Raw genomic sequence first — 19313 nt, 5'->3', positions numbered from 1 at the left:
AGTTTGCTCACCAGTAAATCTGTTAAGATACCAAATTGGTTTCATTTAAATAAAATTCATCACGACATTTGAAGGACTCTTTCAGCAGTTTGTTCTGGAATTTCTCGAAGAGTTCGGTTTGTGATTCCCATTTTTTGAGAAATCCTCGTTTTTTTAATCCTACAGCACTTCTTTCTTGAGCTTTTGAAATGCTCAAAGAACACTAAGTTGAAGAGAAGAAGAAGAAGAAGAAGAAGAAGAAGAAGAAGAAGAAGAAGAGGAAGAAGAAGAAGAAGAAGAAGAAGAAGAAGAAGAAGAAGAAGAAGAAGAAGAAGAAGAAGAAGAAGAAGAAGAAGAAGCAGAAGAAGAAGAAGAAGATTCCATTTGAGAATCCCTCCTTCTTGTATTCTTTCAAGGATTCCTTCAGAGATCCCTCCAAGAATTCCTCCAAAAGTTACTTCTGAGATATTTCCAAGAGTTTTTTTATTCTTAGGGGTGATACACAAATTATGTCACGCAAAAATCGACCATTTTCAAACCCCCCACGGTGCTCCCCAGACCGTTATTATAAAATAAAAATCTCCATCCAATCGGTGCCCACCATTCGTTTTCTATGGCTATCCTGCATGTCTGGACAAAATTTGAAAAAAATCGTAGGGCCCATTTTTGAGTTACGCCCTTTTAAAGGGCGTAAAGCCCAATATTCAAAGAAAAAATCAAAATATTTACTACTCAACCATTTTTTAACGATTTTGATGAAATATTTTCTTGAAGAATTGTATTGCATTGAGTATTAGATTTGTTTAGCATAGTTGATAGCATTTGTTGAAATAATTGAAGAAAATATGACGTTTTTGTGAGTTGACATAAATAAAAGTGTATTTATATGAAAGTATTTCAATAATATTTGTAACTTCTCAGGTTCAAATACGGTAAGAAAAACGTGAATGTATGTAAACAAAAAAATAAAGTAAATGAAAGGAAAGCTTTTAAAAGAGAAATTTAGCATAACATGTGAATAGGGCCTAAGTGCTTTTTGTAAACAAACACGTTTCGATTGCTGTAGGGCCCAACTGTACCCACGAATATCTGCACCCTTTACCGATAGCCCGAAGATTTCACTTTCTGAAACATGTTTGTTTACAAAAAGCACTAAGGCCCTTTTCACATGTTATGCAAGAAACGATATTTTGTGTGTTTGAATAAATGGAAGAAGAGCTGTTGTTTTAAGGTGAAACAACAAGAAATCCCATTGCAATTTTCCCATACAAACTTTAGAGGCACACATCTGACGAACGAAGCAACGAACCAAACTGCACTTGTTTATTCTGGCTTTGCTCACTTGCAAAAAGAGACAGCTTTTCCAAATCGAGAGCATTTGTTTACGAATTTTCAAAATTGGTACTGTTGAAAACATGAGTAGGGGACCAAGTCGGCCATTGTGGCAGCCATGTTTGTGTTCTCTGAAGTTTCTCCTTAAGCCCTTAACAAATTAGTTTTATTCGCACAAAACAAAAAAACGAATCAATTTTGTATGAAATCATGAACACCAATATGTGATGATTCATAAATTTTTTATGATAATTGCATCTAATCGTAATATTTTGATTAAGAATGTAGTGTATTATAAATAATAATACCTACACTGAATGCCGTTTTACGGTGATAAAGACCACAAAAATGTGTTTAAATTTGCTATCGGTGCCGCGCTATTCGTACGGGCGGTTGCACAATGCACAGGTGCTGCGGTGGAGAGAGACTATTCGCTCACTGTTGAAAACGACTCAAGGCTACTCGCCTATGTTTTCACAAAATAGCAAGGTTGGTTATAAGTAGTATGAAAAATGGAGCATTTATACATAGTAAGGGAACTGATACCTTACGTAGATTATGGACAGCCCCTAAGTTGAAAGCGTAAACATATAGATATTTCTTTAAAAAAATGAGATATAAACAGACTTGCTTCGGCATTCTCGTTTTTCTAAGTCTCTTCAATTACATCTCATGTCCACATAGTTTTTAAAAGATAAGACAACACGCTGCCAGGAGGCGTTTGTTGTGTGATAAGAGACGAACCAGCCAAGGGCTGAAAGTCTCTCTAATAAAGACAAATCAATCAATCAATTGTTGTGTGATAATCATGTTTTCCAATAGTAAATTTAAACACATGTTTGTGGTCTTTATCACCGTAAAGCGGCATTCAGTGTAGGTAGTATTATTTATATAACACTACATTCTTATACAAAATATAAAGATTAGATGTAATTATCATTAAATTATTATTTTTTTCGTTTTTTTTTGTCTTGTGCGAATAAAACTAGTATGTAAAGGGCTTAAAACAACAACTCTTCTTCCAATTATTCAAACACACAAAATGTCGTTTCTAGCATAACATGTTAAAAGGGCTAAATGCTTTTTGTAAACAAACATGTTTCAGAAAGTGAAATCTTCGGGCTATCGGTAAAGGTTCAGATATTCGTGGGTACAGTTGGGCCCTACAGCAATCGAAACGTGTTTGTTTACAAAAAGCACTTAGGCCCTTTTTCACATGTTATGCTAAATTTCTCTTTTAAAAGCTTTCCTTTCATTTACTTTATTTTTTTGTTTACATACATTCACGTTTTTCTTACCGTATTTGAACCTGAGAAGTTACAAATATTATTGAAATACTTTCATATAAATACACTTTTATTTATGTCAACTCACAAAAACGTCATATTTTCTTCAATTATTTCAACAAAAACTATGCTAAACAAATCTAATACTCAATACAATACAATTCTTAAAGAAAATATTTTATCAAAATCGTTAAAAAATGGTTGGGTAGTAAATATTTTGATTTTTTCTTTGAATATTGGGCTTTACGCCCTTTAAAAGGGCGTAACTCAAAAATGGGCCCTACGATTTTTTTCAAATTTTGTCCAGACATGCAGGATAGCCATAGAAAACGAATGGTGGGCACCGATTGGATGGAGATTTTTATTTTATAATAACGGTCTGGGGAGCACCGTGCCCCCTATGTCACACTTTTTGTATAGGACCTCAATATTTTTTGTAAGGGTCGTCACGCTCTGCAAACTGCCCCCCCCCCCCCCCCTCGTGACGTAATTTGTGTACGGCCCCTTAGGTTCTTCTAAAAGTTAATCCATGGTTCCCTTCGGGAGTTTTTTCAAGGTTTTCTTCACCTCTCTTCCACCAGCAGTTTCTTCGGACATCTCTTCAGGGGTTTCTAAAGGAATTTATTTTGAGATTTCATCAGAACTTCTTTCTGGGTTTCCCAAAGAATTTCCTTTCGGGATTCCTCCAGGAGTTCCTTCTTGGTTTTCTTCAGGAATTCACTCAGATATTCGCGTTCCGAGATCTTTGCAGGCATTCTTTCCGGCATTCGTTCCCCTCCAGAAGTTGCTTCTGAAGTTCCTCCAGGATTTCTTTTTCGGATCCTTCAGGAATATCTTCCTGGATTCTTCTGAGATTCCTCGAGAACTTCCTTCTGAAATTAATCGAGAATTTTTTTTCCTGGGACTCCTCCATTCATTCTTTTCAGGACTTCAAGACGAAATTGTTGACTTCCATTAGAGTCTCCCGGACATCCAGCAGCTTTTGATGGTATAAGTTATACGGGAATCACGCGAAAATGAAGACGAATTCCGGCACCCCGATGGAGATAAGGCAAACTCTCACAAAAGTCGCGAATTATCAGAAGTTCAATTTGTAAGCCCTTTCTGAGGCAACAATTGCGGAAGGCATAGCACTACCAGCCCTTTTTCATTTTGGCCGGCCATAATCGTGGAGCGAGAAAACGCATGGATGTTTAGAAAACACAGCCGCTCTCGCGCACAGCCTGCTACGATCACAATCCCACATGATCACATACCTAATAGGGGTAGTCGGGGTAATTTGGCCAATGGGGCAATCTGAGCACTTCATAAAAATCACCTAAAATTTAATATTTTTAACAAACCGACCTTACAGCTCTACTACTGGTCTGATATGGATGCCATTGAAACGTTAGAACGAATAAGTTTAAGCCCACAGTAAATTAGAAAAATAAAATTGAAAAAATGTTGGCCAAATTACCCCGAAGAGGGCTGAATAAAACCACCACATAAGACCCCTGTTGTTCAAATACATTAGATATCGTCGTTGGGGGTGAGAATGGGTCAAAAACGGATACTCAATGAAAGTTTGTTAAACAACAATTACAATCGAAGCCTGAATAACTTTTTATTCGACATGTATACTCTTCTATGTGGTAATGACAGTTTAGCAAAAAAGCAACACATTATATGAATTGCTTACTAAACTACAAATGATTGAAAATTGACCCAATCTCACCCCTTAGAGGGGGTGAGAATGGGTCAAAGTATTCGAAATCGCCTATCTAAGAATATAAGTTAATTTTATTGATCATATCTAGCAAACTTTCGTAAAATACAATGTTACCATGACGAATAAAAACTCAGGTAATTTTAAAAAATGATTAATCCATTTAAAAGGGCTAATACGACCGAAAAAATGGTTGAAATTTGATAAAATTACGTTTGTATGTTGTATCGCCATTTTTAGCCACCATCCTCATTTAATGTTTCAACCTCCATGAGAGGAGGGGGACGATTACAACGAGGGAGGAGCGCATTGAAAGATTGATTGAAAAAAAAATGATATTTTTAGTATACTGCATAAGACATGTTTAACCAAACCCGCTATAAACTCTTATGATCATTTGCCTCTATACTGCCAAAGCAAATCACTCCATCTCAGGATAGAGGGTCGACTATATATTATAATGTTACACACCATTTCACATTATTAGAACCCCTCGCGCAACAACATTAAAAAGGATTTTTTAATAAATTTTGTATGAGTTCTAGTAGACTTATTCTTCTGTCCAAACGCATGGGTTTATTGTTATAAATGATTTTAGGGACTAAACGTATGAACACTCCCGCTTGCCACTTCTGCGACACATTTTCAAAGAAAACTATGCTTTTATGAAGATACGGTAAACATGGCACCACTCTGACGTCAAATGGGGACTGGATAACAATTTGAATTTTCAGTTAAGGTTATGTGCACTCGATAATTTGCTTGACCCAATCTCATCCCCATTCTTATTATTTAGACATTGGGTCAAAAATATTGAATTTTTAAATAAAAAGAGCAATGACAGCCCGCGTTTTTCATTGCATCAACCAGGTAATACCTACAGCTAATCACTTCTAAGAAAATTTATGGTTAGATACTTGTGTGAAACATTACGATGGAGAAATTTTTTCAGAGTGATTCACTAGTAGTTTCATCATATAAGTTTAGCCAAAAATTTAACAAAAAACCATTATTGCTAAACATCTTATTCTGCATCATGACGTGTAAAAACATCTCCTTTTTGAAATAATATTAAGTTTTCAACATAAATTAGCGATAGTTGATGAGCTATTTCAAATTTTATGTTTCTCCGTTTTGACCCAATCTCACCCCCCAGACCCATTGTCACCCCCATCGACGGTAGCTTTAAAATTAGTTCATTCCCAAGTAACACAGAAAACATCTTTGAAAATAAAATTTGAAAAAGATGTTGTAATGCAGTACTATAATCGTACTTATACACATCTTGTGTTGAAATCATGTTTTATCTATGTTTGGCAATTACAATCCACTGCAAATTGTTATCAACCTCAGAACAAGTTAGAGTAACGTAAATTTAACGTTGATTACACAAAAATATTGTATCCTCATCATCTTTCAATTGAAGATGTTATGTAGAAAATCAGCAGCACATAGTTATAACAATTGAACTCGCATATGTTACAAATACGTTATTTTTACGTATCAAACACGTTAATGTACAAGTTTATCAGTTCGCTGTTCTGCCAGTTCGCACTTGAAAATTATTTATGAAAAATCTTTTGCCTTAAAATATTAGGTGATTCAATTACGATAGCAACTATGACAGCATCCAATACTTTTATTTTTAAAGTTTTCGCTCTTGATGTTGCCGCTATGAACTAGCTAAACACATTGTTATATGAATATTATCTAAAAAAAAGTTGGTGGCTGTACAAGTCACTGTAGGACTGAGTGGCTGGGAAGAAGCAAGCCACCCTTCAAATGACAGCCCTTATTTGCCCGGAATCCTCTTAAATCCACGGTGAATGGTGCCTTGACGGTACAAGACACTGAAGACGACCTTACAGTTAAGGTCGAAATACGTATCTGTCAAAGGATGCAAATTCTTAGTGGAATTCAAAGGAACAGTGCTTAACACGATTTTCTTTTTACTTACACGAAATGAATTAATATTTTACCACCTCATTCACCGACCTACACACACGAACGGTTCAGAATAAGATAATTTATTTGGTACATAAACCAAGTTTTCCAGACATTCTTACTGAATTTCCGATGATTTTCTTCGTTTGCTCAATTCCGTAAATCTTAAGCTGACCAAAGTAGTTTCACAGCTAAACGCACGACAGACGAGTACTAGCTCCAGATCTGCCAGAGAAAAGTTTAACACTACGGGATGCGACGAAGAGAAAAGTAACGAAACGACGACCGATTCCGACGGAAACATTGTTACGCGCTAGGGGCGGGACAGCTCCTAATATCGGCGTTAATACTGCCTAATAAATATTAGTTTCCTAATCTTCACCGTCCACCGTAGCATTTTATTTGTAGTATGTCATGAATTTTCATACATCAAGTAACTGTCACAAAGACGAGAGGTGGAAATAAGGTTTGTCTGTAGTGTTTCTTCAGCTTGTTCAATTGGAAACTTAAATATTTGTTGATTATTTTAGCTTCAACTTTCATAATCGCGGATGTGGCTGTCGGATACTAATGGCGCTGTGCTTTGAGGAATCGATACAGAAGACTTTATAGGATGTGATAAACAAGCTTCTGTACATGTTCTTATCACAATGTTCCTGGAAAAACATTTATTTCTGGTGTATGCTAACTTCAAAGTTCAGTGAAATAAAATGAATTTGAAAACTCAACCATATTATGTACTATAAACTTCCCTTCATCACATAACTTACTTTTCCCATTTTCTCAATCCTCCTTTCTTTCGAAAACTATATATCATAGGCGATAGCGCGAGCTGATTGAATCAAAAATAGATCTGGATTGGGAGGGAATTCGTATCTAAATTGTCATTAACACAAGAAAGGTCGTTGATGTGCTTCAGTACAATTCCATTTTGCGTTTGGATGCCAATACCAACCAGCACAAGCACTGTTGCGTCTATCAAATTGAATATTGGACAGCCAATGAACTGTGTGTCCTAAAGTACGTTCCGTAGTTTGTGCTTCCGGTGTGAAAACAATATCTAACCGTTTTGATCTAATTAGTTCTAGTCGTTTTCATATTCTAAAGCAAAACGACTATTTTTGTCATTTCTTGTTGTTGTCATCAATCAAGTTCAATTGGCGTGGCTTACTTGGTTAAAAAATGGTATGGCTTTAGGATTAATGTTTCCTAATACCGCTAATACCGCTAATCAATATTAGAGCTGTCCCGCCCCTAGGTTACGCGTAAAAAAAATCACTTGCCAACGGTGGCCACTTGTCGGTGTGTTTCAAGCTGTTCAATCACTGATTTCTTCGGAGAATTGCCAATTTTCCCGAAAACTCTCCTTCCACTTCGCCGGATGTTACTTGCACCTTCAACCCAAGTTAACACCATCCAAATACAAATTCATACACAACATTTTTTGAACAAAAATGTTACGCAAGTTCTCGGCCGATTCTAAAATCCACGGAAGTATAAAAACGTGACAGCAAACCAAAAACTCAACCGTCCGCGAGCGCCGCCTACCGCGATCCCTGAAACAATTGCCATGATTCAGAATAAAAAGCATAATTTCACTCTTGTAGCCTTGCAATTAACAAAAACACAAAAACATGTTGGAACATATCTCCTCAAAATAATAATATTTCTCTGACTGCTAAAAATAAATCATCAGTATAATTATACAGCTCATTATTGTGGCCTCCTCCTCGATTTTCCGTAGTACCGAAATAATTTCCCTGAGCGGTTGAAATCACTTACATTAAACTTTCCCGCATTGCACAGATCACTTATATTATTCCAACAAACAATCAATCGATTCCTGCGGAGGTGTTGTACATCCACCTACCTACCTACTTGTTGAAAATCGACAATGATATCAAAATTTTCCACCGATTCCGAAGAGAAACCACATAACGATTTCCCATTTCCGCCCAAAGTCCATTTCGGCTCGTGTGTCTCCCACGCGCGACACCGAGATTCCGGGTTGCGCCTCGACTCTGATTGCCACCGAACGAATCAGTTATCAATATATAGTTATCAACGAATCAGTTATGTTATATGAATATTATCTAAAAAAAAGTTGGTGGCTGTACAAGTCACTGTAGGACTGAGTGGCTGGGAAGAAGCAAGCCACCCTTGCATTTCACTTATACGCCAGGCTACTAATCACCTAATAATCACTTTAGATACTTACCTAGAGGCTAAATCACACTTAAAACCACTAGATTGGCACCGACAAATGTTAGGAAATTATTTTCTATTATTGGTTCTATGAACTGCACTCTAGCTTTGTTATTGTTATAACTATGTTCAAAACTAGTATCTGAAAACAAAAATTACACCGTTGTTTGCTTTTTGTTCAGAATACGTTACTATGATGTTTTATTTACGTATTTGAAACGATTCAAATGGTTTTCAACAAATATGTTATTGAGATGTACAATTGAAGTAATTTAAACGTATGATGAATGTTTTTAATTTTTCCCTACCAGTCCAGATAAATTACAGTGCCTGCCAAAAAGTGTCACACCAACGTTTTTATTAATAGTCGTTTGCTACTCTTTATGTTTTTGTCCCGATAAATATTTATCTGAGATAGTTTGAACATATGATAAAATTATAAAATTTTCTGGTCCATAACGATTAAAAATTATGCAGTCATAAGCACATCAGATTTCATAATAAAAAATAGCTTACCAAAACTTCATACCGGCACTGTATCAAGTAGCCACCATGTTGCATGTCTGAAAATTTGTTTGAAAAACCTACACAAACCAGAGATATGCCAAAAACTTTTCTTCGTATTTCCAATCCGATGGAAAGCGAATGAATTCATGAAGAGTGAACATGCTTGTTTCACCATAAATTTTGAATGGCACATGATATTTAGTCATGGTGACCAAACATCGAGGATAGATTGCAAACAAAATGTGAGGCATCTATCTTTTAAGCCGTCACTAAATATCACATAATAGGAAGCACATTTATCTGCATAGCGTGCGTTTGATAAATTAGGATTTTGCTACTAGCAACAAGTCTTTACGATGTTGCTGAGAACGTATTCAATACTTTAATTTATGTTATAAGAATGTATGTAAAAACATCTTTAGAAACATCAAAGATGTTTTATAAGCCGCCATTTTTGCGCTTTTTCGGTGTTATAAGTGTATGAAAATAAGTTTTTCTTATTCGGAACAAAACTTTGACGTTTGTATGGAACATGTAATATATACATTATTATAACAAGTTGTGTTACTTGGGTTTTCTGTATACATCAAGTTGACACACTACAATTCAATGTATATCGGTGCATATTAAGTTTGTGTTACATTAGGCGAAAAAAATCTTCATTGAAAATAGAGTGCTCAAATTACCCCGACGGTTTAAAATCGACGCAAAAATCAAACTTTTTTCAAAAATCTTTTTTTGGCATATAAACACGAATTGTCTTTGATACTTTCATGTATCTTGCGCAATATTATCAGAATCATTATGATTATACGATAAACGAGAGATTTGTCGTTGTTTTCTGCATGTTAAAACGACTTTTGCTTAGGGTGGCCAAACTACCCCGATTTACCCTAACACAATAATCAATTCTTCATAACCAAATTCCGATGCCCATTTCTCCAACCCACGAAATACTTGCTCAATGTGCAGCGAAACACACAACACAGCCACATTCAGTATGCGGTCAGCACTTAAACAGCCAGTGTAATCAAGCAATCTCAAGGAAAATGGCTATAGTCATTAATTAATGAAATTAAAACCTTAATCATGGTTAATTATAATAAACATTTTTGTTAATCATCAACATTTGCCATAATAAATAATTCATCATTTGTTTATCTCATTTTACAGGTTTCCGACCTTCTGAGCATAAGCGAAGAGATGCAACAACAGCACCAACAGATTCAACAACACCAACAACAGCAGCGCGGCCACCACAATGGGAAACGGATCGATGTCGAGCAGCACATTGAAGTAAAACCAGACCCCGAATAGATTTTCTGATGTTATACTCTTATTATGTATGATGTAATAGAATGAGAATGTGTGAAAATTTCGAGTTTCGATTGCTTTGTTGTTTTTTACTTCACATTTATGAAATATTTCGTTCGTGATTTCTTTGCTCATCCACATTTGCGCTGCTAAACATTAATCGCAACTTAATATCATCACTCGCTATTCATATCATTGGTTCAACTGTCGATAGAACTTTACTAATTAATCTCTTTATATTCGTGGCATGCAATTTTACCGATTACTTGAAAGGACTGCTTCCGTTTAGTATTATGGTTTTATTGAGGATAGAAGTTTTATTTACTGTTTTCGATTGATTAAGAATAAAGTCAATAATAAATATGCTTCATTAAAGTAATAATTTTCGGCTTTTTATCTGTTTGTTTCTAACACAATTCCATTTGCCTCTCGTTGGCAAAAAAACGTGATCTAATTTTCTGCGTTTTTTCAGGACCGCGTGAACAATCTGAATCGCATCAAGACCGAGCTACAGATTCAAAATCTCTTTGGCCTGACGAACCCGATGGGCATCAATTCGTTCCATCAGCATCATCATCATCAGCAGCAGCAACAGAATCAGCAACACCAGAATCAGCATCCGGTGGTGGCCCCAATAAAGCTGGTTTGCAGCTTTTGCTACAACGTCTACAAGACGCCGCAGACGTTATCGAGGCACATTGAAAAGTTTCACAGCTAATTTGCGTGACAGGTTTCACGCGGTAGGCTTGTGACGTTCTTTTTTTTTTGGCGTTCGGAGTGGATCGCAACATTTTTGGGAAAACGTGTTTGTCGCAATACAAAGATCGTCGCAAGACATTTCGTCGAAGGTGACATGTTTACACGAACAATGCAATTATTGAACTCGGTTGAATGCTTGAAGGTTTTAATGTAAGCAGTGAGTGATGTCAAGCGGCATATAATTGGAACACAGACTTCTACTCTTAAGCTTTTCAACGGTTTTATATTACTTTTTATGCAATTCAGCATCATAAATGTCCGTTATGCAACTAATTTAAGTTGCATTATGAACATTATGCAACTCAAATGAGTTGTATAATGAAAAAATAAAAAAAATCATTGCATAAAATGTTGTATGGAGCTTGTTGTAAAACTTGATTTTTTTCAGCGTTTCATAGTACATACCAAGGGTATCAACACTATCCATACGGCAACGAAGGGTAGTAGGCTGTGCTTAGAGTGACAGCAGATGAGAAGAGAATAAACTTCACTTATAGATTGAGTTTAAATAAGGGCGAAAGTAACATGAGCGAGTTCTCTTCATCGACTCTCTCTCTTCTGCAAATTAAAGTGACAAGATGCAAGTATGGTTGCACTTTCTGGTCTTAAATCGCTAGGTTGCGATGCAATCTAGCATCTAAGTGTAAAAAAGTTTGATTGAATTTGCATCTTGTCACTTTAATTTGCAGAAGAGAGAGTCGATGAGTCGAGAGGGGTCTCCAGTTAGCCTAGTGGTTGAGGCTATGGGTCGCCAATCCGGAGACGGCGGGTTCGATTCCCGTTCCGGTCGGGAAAATTTTCTCGACTCCCTGGGCATAGTGTATCATTGTCCTTGCCTCACAATATACAAATTCATGCAATGCCAGGCAAAGGAAGCCCTTCAATTAATAACTGTGGAAGTGCTCAAAGAACACTAAGTTGAAGAGAGGCAGGCCAAGTCTCAGTGGAGACGTAGAGCCAAACAAGAAGAAGAGGATTATTATTATTATTGTCTTTATTAATGAGGTTTTCAACCCTTGGTTGGTTCGCCTCAAAACAGAAGAAGAGGAGTCTATGGAGAGGAAAAGATCATGTTACTTTCGCCCTTATTTAAACTCAATCTAGACTTATATATTTATTTGTACTTAAAAGCTTGTTTAAAAGCGAGAATGGCAAATATTCCAAAACTAAAAAAGTACTTTTTCCCAAAATCAGAAAATAGAAATTTCCGATTGTATCATGACAATCGGACACGCTGATTTTGTTCGCTCTTCGTCATTCTGGAGAAAAGTCTAAATTGAGTTTCAATATGGGCGAAAGTAACATGAGCGAGTTCTCTACATCGACTCTCTCTTCTGCAAATTAAAGTGACAAGATGCAAGTATGGTTGCACTTTTTGGTCATAAATCGCTAGGCTGCGATGCAATCTAGTGTCTAAGTGTAAAAAAGTTCGATTGAATTTGCGTCTTATCACTTCAATTTGAAGAAGAGAGAGTCGATGAAGAGAACTTTCTTATGTTACTTTCGCCCTTATTTAAACTCAATCTAGAAGTGCTTTTTCAGTTTTGGATAATATGCGATTCTGCAATGTGAAATCTGCAACATGCGCATATTGCTAGAAAGAATATTCGAAGTTTATTCAGATTTTCAAGATATTTTGCAAAGTTTATTTCAAGAATGAGAATCAGGTTTGAACGTTTGATTGAACTATGTATGTCATACAAGGAAAAGCTTGATGTCGATGGATGGGATTTAACGAAATTTTCAGATAGAGAGTGATACAAATCTAGAATTCTCATTCCTCTCTGACTGTACATGACAGTAATGCTGAAATATAGTGCCATGAGTTGTCGCTCGTCGGTATGAAATTCCTTATTATTCAATGGATGTACTATAATCTATCGCAGTTCGTAGACTATTTGGGCACGACTTGATGCCTGCACTGTGGTACTCCTCCTGGAGGTCCTTCTGGGATCCCTCCACAGGAATTCCCTCCGGGATTCCTCCAAGAAATCCATCGTGGTTTCCCCACCAATTTGTTCCAGGACTTCTCCAGGAGTTCAATATGGGAATCCCAGGGAGTTTTTGATAATTCTCTGGGGTTCTTCCAGGAATTTCTTATGAGATTCTGTCTGTGATTCTTTCAAGAGCTCTTGCCAGGATTCTTTCAGGAAGAACTTCCGATATACTTCCAGAGTTTTTTTTTCTGAGATTTCTTAAGGAATACCCTCTGAGATTACTACAGGATTTCCTAGATTCCTTCATCGTCCAGGAATTCCATCCTTGATTCTCCTAAAAGTTTCTCTCGGTATGCTTTCAGAAGTTTATTTTTTTGACTTCCAGAAGGTATTCCTGGGACTTTCAGCCAGTTTACCCGGGATTTCTTTCGGGATTCCTCTAAGAGTTCTCACTTTGATTGCTTCAGGAATTCGTTCCGAGATTCCTTCAGAAACTCCTCCCAAAATTCTGACAGGGATTCCTTCCAGGAATTCTATGCGAGATTCCTCCCGGAGTACCTGCTGGGATTTCTTCAGGAATTCTTTAGGAGATCCTTTCAGGAATTCTACAAGAACTTTTTTTAGTATTCCTCCAAAACCTTCTTCGAGATTTTTCCTGGAGCTCCTTTTGGAATTCTCTCAGGAACAACTTTTGAGATTGCTTCAAAAATTCCTTCCGGGATTCCTACGGTAGTTACACTACACAGATACAAATAATGATATTTACACGTCATGTAAACTTCAGTTTAGTCATGTAAACTTAGTGTTATGATGGTTTACATGATATATCATGTAAATTTGTGTTATATGTCATGTAAACGGCAGCCTGTTTATTGCACCCATAAATAAATAGAAACGCTCCATAGAAAATCAAAAAGCACTCCATAAAGAATGAACATATGTTCCATGAAAATGTGCAATATTACCCATAAATTATTAGAAACGTTCCATACTTTATAAAAAATGTACCGGTAAAACATAAAATTTTCTCATTAAAAGTGAAATTTTGCACCAGTAAATAAAACTGAAATGCTCCATAATAAAATACAAATGCTCCATAGAAAAATGCAAATGTTCCATAAATATTTAAAATTGTAACCATAGAAATTTGAATATTGCTCCATAGAAACATTAAATTGCACCATAAAAATTGAAATTGCACCATAGAAAATAAAATAATTCTCCATAAGTATTATCAAACTGCACCATAGAAAACATGAAATGCTCCATGAAAAATTGAAAATCTTCCATAGATAGCATATTCTCGTAATTTAATTCGACAGAACTGAATTGCTTTACATTGCACTGCTCTAGTGGTGCAAATGTTTAAAGTTATGGAGAATTTTCAATTTTTTATGGAGCAAATTGTATTTTATGTGGTGCAGTTTGATAAGACTTATGGAGCATTTGTCTATTTTCTATGGTGCAATTTCAATTTTTTATGGTGCAATTTAATTTTTCTATGGAGCAATATTCAATTTTCTATGGGTACAATTTTAATTTTTTATGGAACGTTTGCATTTTTCTATGGAGCATTTGTATTTTATTAAGGAGCATTTCAGTATTATTTATTGGTGCAAAATTTCACTTTTAATGAGAAAATTTTATGTTTTACCGGTACATTTTTTATAAAGTATGGAACGTTTTCAATTATTTACGGGTAACATTGCACATTTTCATGGAACATATGTTCATTCTTTATGGAGCGTTTTTTGATTTTCTATGGAGCATTTGCAATTTGTTATTGTTACAATAAGCTTTTGCCCATGTAAACACACAGAGTCATGCTGAATTACATGACATATAATGGAAGTTTACATGATATTTTATGACTTTTATATGACATGTCATGTAAATTTCTGTGATATCCCACGCTCCAAACATGTGCATCATATGTCACAGAACTTTACGCTCTTTTTTCGATCTGTGTAGGAACTTCTTCCGGAATTCTTCCAAAAACCTCTTCCGGAATTCATTCGGGAGCTTCTTCAGGGACCATTCTTTCGGATTTTTTTCTTAACTTCTTTCAGGAATTGCTTCTGGAATATCTTTAGGAACCTCCATCGTGGATTTCTTCGGAAACTTCTTCCGGAGTTCCTTTTGGAACTCTTTCTGGGATTTCTCTTGGAACTTATTTCGGGAAGTTCTTCTAGAATTCAGTCCGAAACTGCTTCCGTAATTTCTTCAGGAACTGTTTTCAAAAGTCATCAAGGTGCTCTTTTCTGGTTTCCTCCAAGAGTTCCGTTTAGAATTCCTGAAGATCCTTCTGGAATTCCTTTGGAGGCTATTATGAGAATCTCGAATGGAATTCCTAGAGGATTTCCGTAGCTCCATGAGGAATCCCAGAAGAAATCCTTTGGAGTCCCAGAAGGAATGTCAGAAGGAATCCTGAAAGGAGTTACTGAGATGGAACCTGTATAGTAACTCAGAAGAAACTCCTGCCAGGACCTCAGAGGGAACTTCAGAAGGAACCCCTAAAAGCATCGTTGTATTTCTTATTGTTCTAGACTATTCCGTAGAATATCATTTCTAGATATCCGTGATTATCCGTTATAAACGCGTACAAGAATACTGTTTGTGTGAACTGTGTCAACTTCGGATGCCCCACAGAAAATCGCACTGGAAGAAAACACCAATTTCCGAAAATGTTGCGATCCTTACATGTAAAAAATAAAGAGAAAAAATAGTACAAAAAATTTTATTCCCAAAGCTATGCCTCCCCAAGGTGGCAATAAATCGCGCACGCCCCTCTGAGGAAAGCATACCTTTGGGAACCCTCCAAAAGCAAACACACACACACGTGAACACATCGAGTGCGTTTTTAAACTAGATGAGAAACGAAATCTATTATAACGTCTTCAGTAGCTGTGTTTTTAGCGAAATCGTCTATTATTGGAAATTAAAGAAAGTGATTCACGCGTTTGATGGAAAGCGAAACGTAAATTCATGAATGTTTTTAGGTATTTACCATATATTTACTCGATGGGAAACTCGAAACGTAATAAAAGTAAAACAATGAGCAGAAAAAGAAGGTATTACTGGCAAGTTACGGCAACTTTGCCAGTCAACTGTTTCGGATGAAATCTCTCGAAGACTATTTTTGTATTTATAAATTATGTTATTCTATTAAGGCAAATATTGTGAATCTGAGATGAGAAATAAAACAAAAAATGTCTAGTCTGAGTTTTTTTACGACTTTTATTTTACTTCAAGAACATTGTCCTTTATTTGCTTGTCCAGTGAATAAAAAATTCTGGAAAATTGTCCCACCAAGTTGGCCTACTTAATTCTAAATCTTAATCAAAATCACTTGTCCCTTACTTAGCTAGCTTATTACTCATTAGGTAGAGATTATAGCAAGACCTCAGATCGACGACCAGAGTCCTTGGAATTTCCAGTTCGAGAAAGTTGTGCTTCTGCTGCAGTGAAGAGAAAACTTTCCACGTGCAGATGTCCTTCAAGCTTCGCAGAGGGTAATGTATTCGAACTTCGATTCGGTTCAGCTTTCCGTTGCTGTCAATGTTCGTGTACCATGGTTCCGGGTAGTAGACAGGCTTACTGCTGACCAGCATCCGTTCGCCGGTCATCTTGTCGATGAATACCCACGGATGGGTCACGTAGGTATTGACCGGCACCTGAGCAGCCGGAGCTAGGGCCGAGTAGTGAATGAACTTTGACGAATAGTTCACCCAGTAGATGTCCACCGTCCGCTCGGTGTGGTTTTTGAAGAGAACAAAAGAACGTATCTCTGCATGCTCGGATTTCAGGTTGGGATCACCTTCCATGGTGAGGTGATGATTTGACCAGGGCTACGTTAGATTGTTAACACTTCCATGCTGAACGATCTGCAATTGTTAAAGACTAGTTTTAATATTTTTTCTCTCGTGGAACATTTTTGGGATCTAGTTGATGAGCTTTAGAGTTCTTGTTTCTTTAGTTATGAAGATTTTCTTCACTAGGTTTTCATAATAAAAAATAATCAACGTATTTTTTACTTTAGTATCAAACAGTTTTAGTATTAAGACTAAAGTTAAATTGAGATTGCCATATTCCGTTTTCAATATGGTTGTTTCCTCGTCTGTTCAATTCTATCGCTGTTTGCCACAAATGCTAGTGGTTCAATGTTCTTGACTACATATTTAGCTGGTCATTATTCCACGACAAAAGCATCTGATTTTTTAATATTTACGTTTGCACTTGTGAATCGATTGAAAGTAGTCGTGTATCCGATTCGTTTATTTACAGCTGGAAACACCAATAAAAGAAATTTTAAAATTACTTGTTAGAATAGTTAGAAATTTAACATTGCTGATCTCGAATTAAAACATGGATCTGAAACCTTTTGAGATTTTCAAATCGAGGAATCTTCTCTAAATCGAAAAGAGTTACTGAACGAATGAACCATTCGCGGAAGATATATCCATTTATCAACTATTGCCGCAAAACAATCACTATATATCAAACTGGAAAGCCATAATACGTGTCAAATGATACATACCCTCGCACATAACTGGTGGCCCGCTAGATCCCAACAATTCTATCTGTACTACTCGTTCAAAACTGATAAAAGCACTGATTTATCAAACTTCGTCACATTCTTACTACCTATAGCTCCAAACAGCAGGCAAATACAATCACTTCCAGATAAAGCAAATATACGAAGTTTTATGGTCAAAACAAATGCAGAAACTATACAATACAGCAATGTCAAGCGGCGTGAAAATGTCAACAAAGTGGCGATGTGTGGTGATGGTGGTGATTAGTGCGATATACGTGAGTAGTGTATCTCGAGGTATGTATGCATGCATCGTTCGTTCGGGGAGAAAATCACGTAGTCAATGTGCAACGTTTTTATGACGCGCGTGCTTGTTGCGCGTCAAAGAGGATTGAAATGTTTCAAGAGGTATTGGGGATTCGTTTGAAAATTGTTCACTGTGTTGCAGGGGAAGAGTAGAGTACAGTGAATATGATTTCAATGCAAGCATTTCAGTTTTGAACGAGAAAACTGCTTCTTTCAATAATGACCCCATATGTATGAATGGCTTCTTCTTCTACCTTAAGATTCGTACACGGTCAAAATTTCTGCATTTAATAAAACGTTACAGCTAATTAACCTTAACCCTCTAATACCCAATCCCGCCTTTAGACGGGGTATAGTTTGAGCATTTTTGTAATTTTTGTTTCGAGGAAAATCAAACTTTTTATGTTTTTGGCTAATATTTAGGACTGTTCTGCATATCTCAAAATGGTTTTTGGTGTATTTTGAAGCATATTTACATTTTTTAAAAATCATTGAAAAATCGATGTTTTAGTCACCTTTTAGAAGTCATTGTTTATTTTGCATTAAATCGCTACAATTAACATATTTTAATTTTATCCCAAATCATTCTATCCTTGTTTAATAGTTTAAGGAAATCGAATACACTCTAAAATTATTTTCCCTAAAATCACACGGAAAATAAAACTTTTCTGTGGAAAAAAATTAAAATAATAATATGTCAACAATAATAATAAAATCTCAAAATGTTTTCATCCCAAAAAATCCGTTCCCCAAATTTTTTTTTTTTTTTACTTGTTCGTTTATTTGGGAGGCTCGGGCGCCACATGGGCATAACTGAGCCGAAATCTTTTGTTTTTACAATGATTTTACATTTTACAATTTATTACTGCCTTAAAACTATGTTAGTTTGGGAAGCCGAAGTACTCGCGGCTGTTTCGAGGTTAAGGATTGAGAAAATAAAATAAAATTAAATTAAATTGGGAAGGAGGGATTTAAGGGTTTAAAACTAAATTATTTGCTAACTTATACTAAAACATTGATGGGTCAAATTGTCCATATCTGTAACGGAACCAAAAAAAAGGACTTTATCGGTAGAAAACGACAAGAAGAGGACAAACGGAAGGGGGGTGACGACAGACAGGGGCGAACAACAAAACCAAAAGGCGGACAACGAAAACAAGGAACGTACTACATCAAACTCTGACATCAACACGTTTCAAAAACTGGTAAATCAGGTTCATGTATTCCAAATCAAGTCCTGCCAACACTTCTCTAACGGGTTTCTGTTGTTTTCCTCGGACCCGGAGAATTTCATGCAGCTCAGATCTGACCTCACGATACTCATTGCATCCCCACACGACATGTTCGATATCCTGGTAAGCCACGCCACAGACACAGAGATTGCTTTCTGAGAGTCCAATACGAAAGGTATGTGCGTTCAACAAATAGTGGTTGGACATCAACCGACACATCACACGAATGAAATCGCGGCCTAAATCCAACCCTTTGAACCATGGCTTCTT

General features: G+C 36.3%; 2 protein-coding genes and 1 long non-coding RNA gene across 11 annotated transcripts in view; 2 read left to right on the top strand and 1 right to left on the bottom strand.

The window, feature by feature from the left end:
- LOC109411219 (gastrula zinc finger protein XlCGF26.1) overlaps positions 1 to 16196 on the top strand; it is an 81622-nt gene extending 65426 nt beyond the window's left edge. For 8 of the 9 annotated variants that reach the window (XM_062860701.1, XM_062860703.1, XM_062860705.1 and 5 more), the window contains 2 exons: positions 10135 to 10257; positions 10748 to 16196. In XM_062860701.1, the coding sequence (XP_062716685.1) occupies positions 10135 to 10257; positions 10748 to 10993 (369 nt within the window). In that variant the 3' untranslated portion in view covers positions 10994 to 16196. Of the gene's footprint in view, positions 1 to 10134; positions 10305 to 10747 lie in introns of all 9 variants that reach the window. The other variant, XM_062860704.1, reaches the window with a different exon arrangement.
- LOC134292041 (uncharacterized) lies at positions 3210 to 6977 on the top strand. Its single transcript, XR_009999421.1, has 2 exons — positions 3210 to 6715; positions 6780 to 6977. It is a non-coding gene; the product is annotated as an uncharacterized LOC134292041 (long non-coding RNA).
- Positions 16184 to 17756, bottom strand: LOC109411218 (protein Vhl). The gene is made up of 2 exons (XM_019684716.3): positions 17509 to 17756; positions 16184 to 16855 (listed from the first exon to the last, which is right to left on the bottom strand). Exon 2 carries the CDS (start codon positions 16793 to 16795, stop codon positions 16328 to 16330), a length of 468 nt encoding a protein of 155 aa, XP_019540261.3. The 5' UTR covers positions 16796 to 16855; positions 17509 to 17756; the 3' UTR covers positions 16184 to 16327.
- Positions 17757 to 19313: the final 1557 nt, after the last annotated feature.

The sequence above is a fragment of the Aedes albopictus genome, chromosome 3 (genome assembly GCF_035046485.1).
Source record: "Aedes albopictus strain Foshan chromosome 3, AalbF5, whole genome shotgun sequence".
Lineage (NCBI taxonomy): Eukaryota > Metazoa > Arthropoda > Insecta > Diptera > Culicidae > Aedes > Aedes albopictus.
The sequence above is the reverse complement of the archived record's forward strand: the minus strand, read 5'-3'. Positions and strand labels throughout refer to the sequence as shown.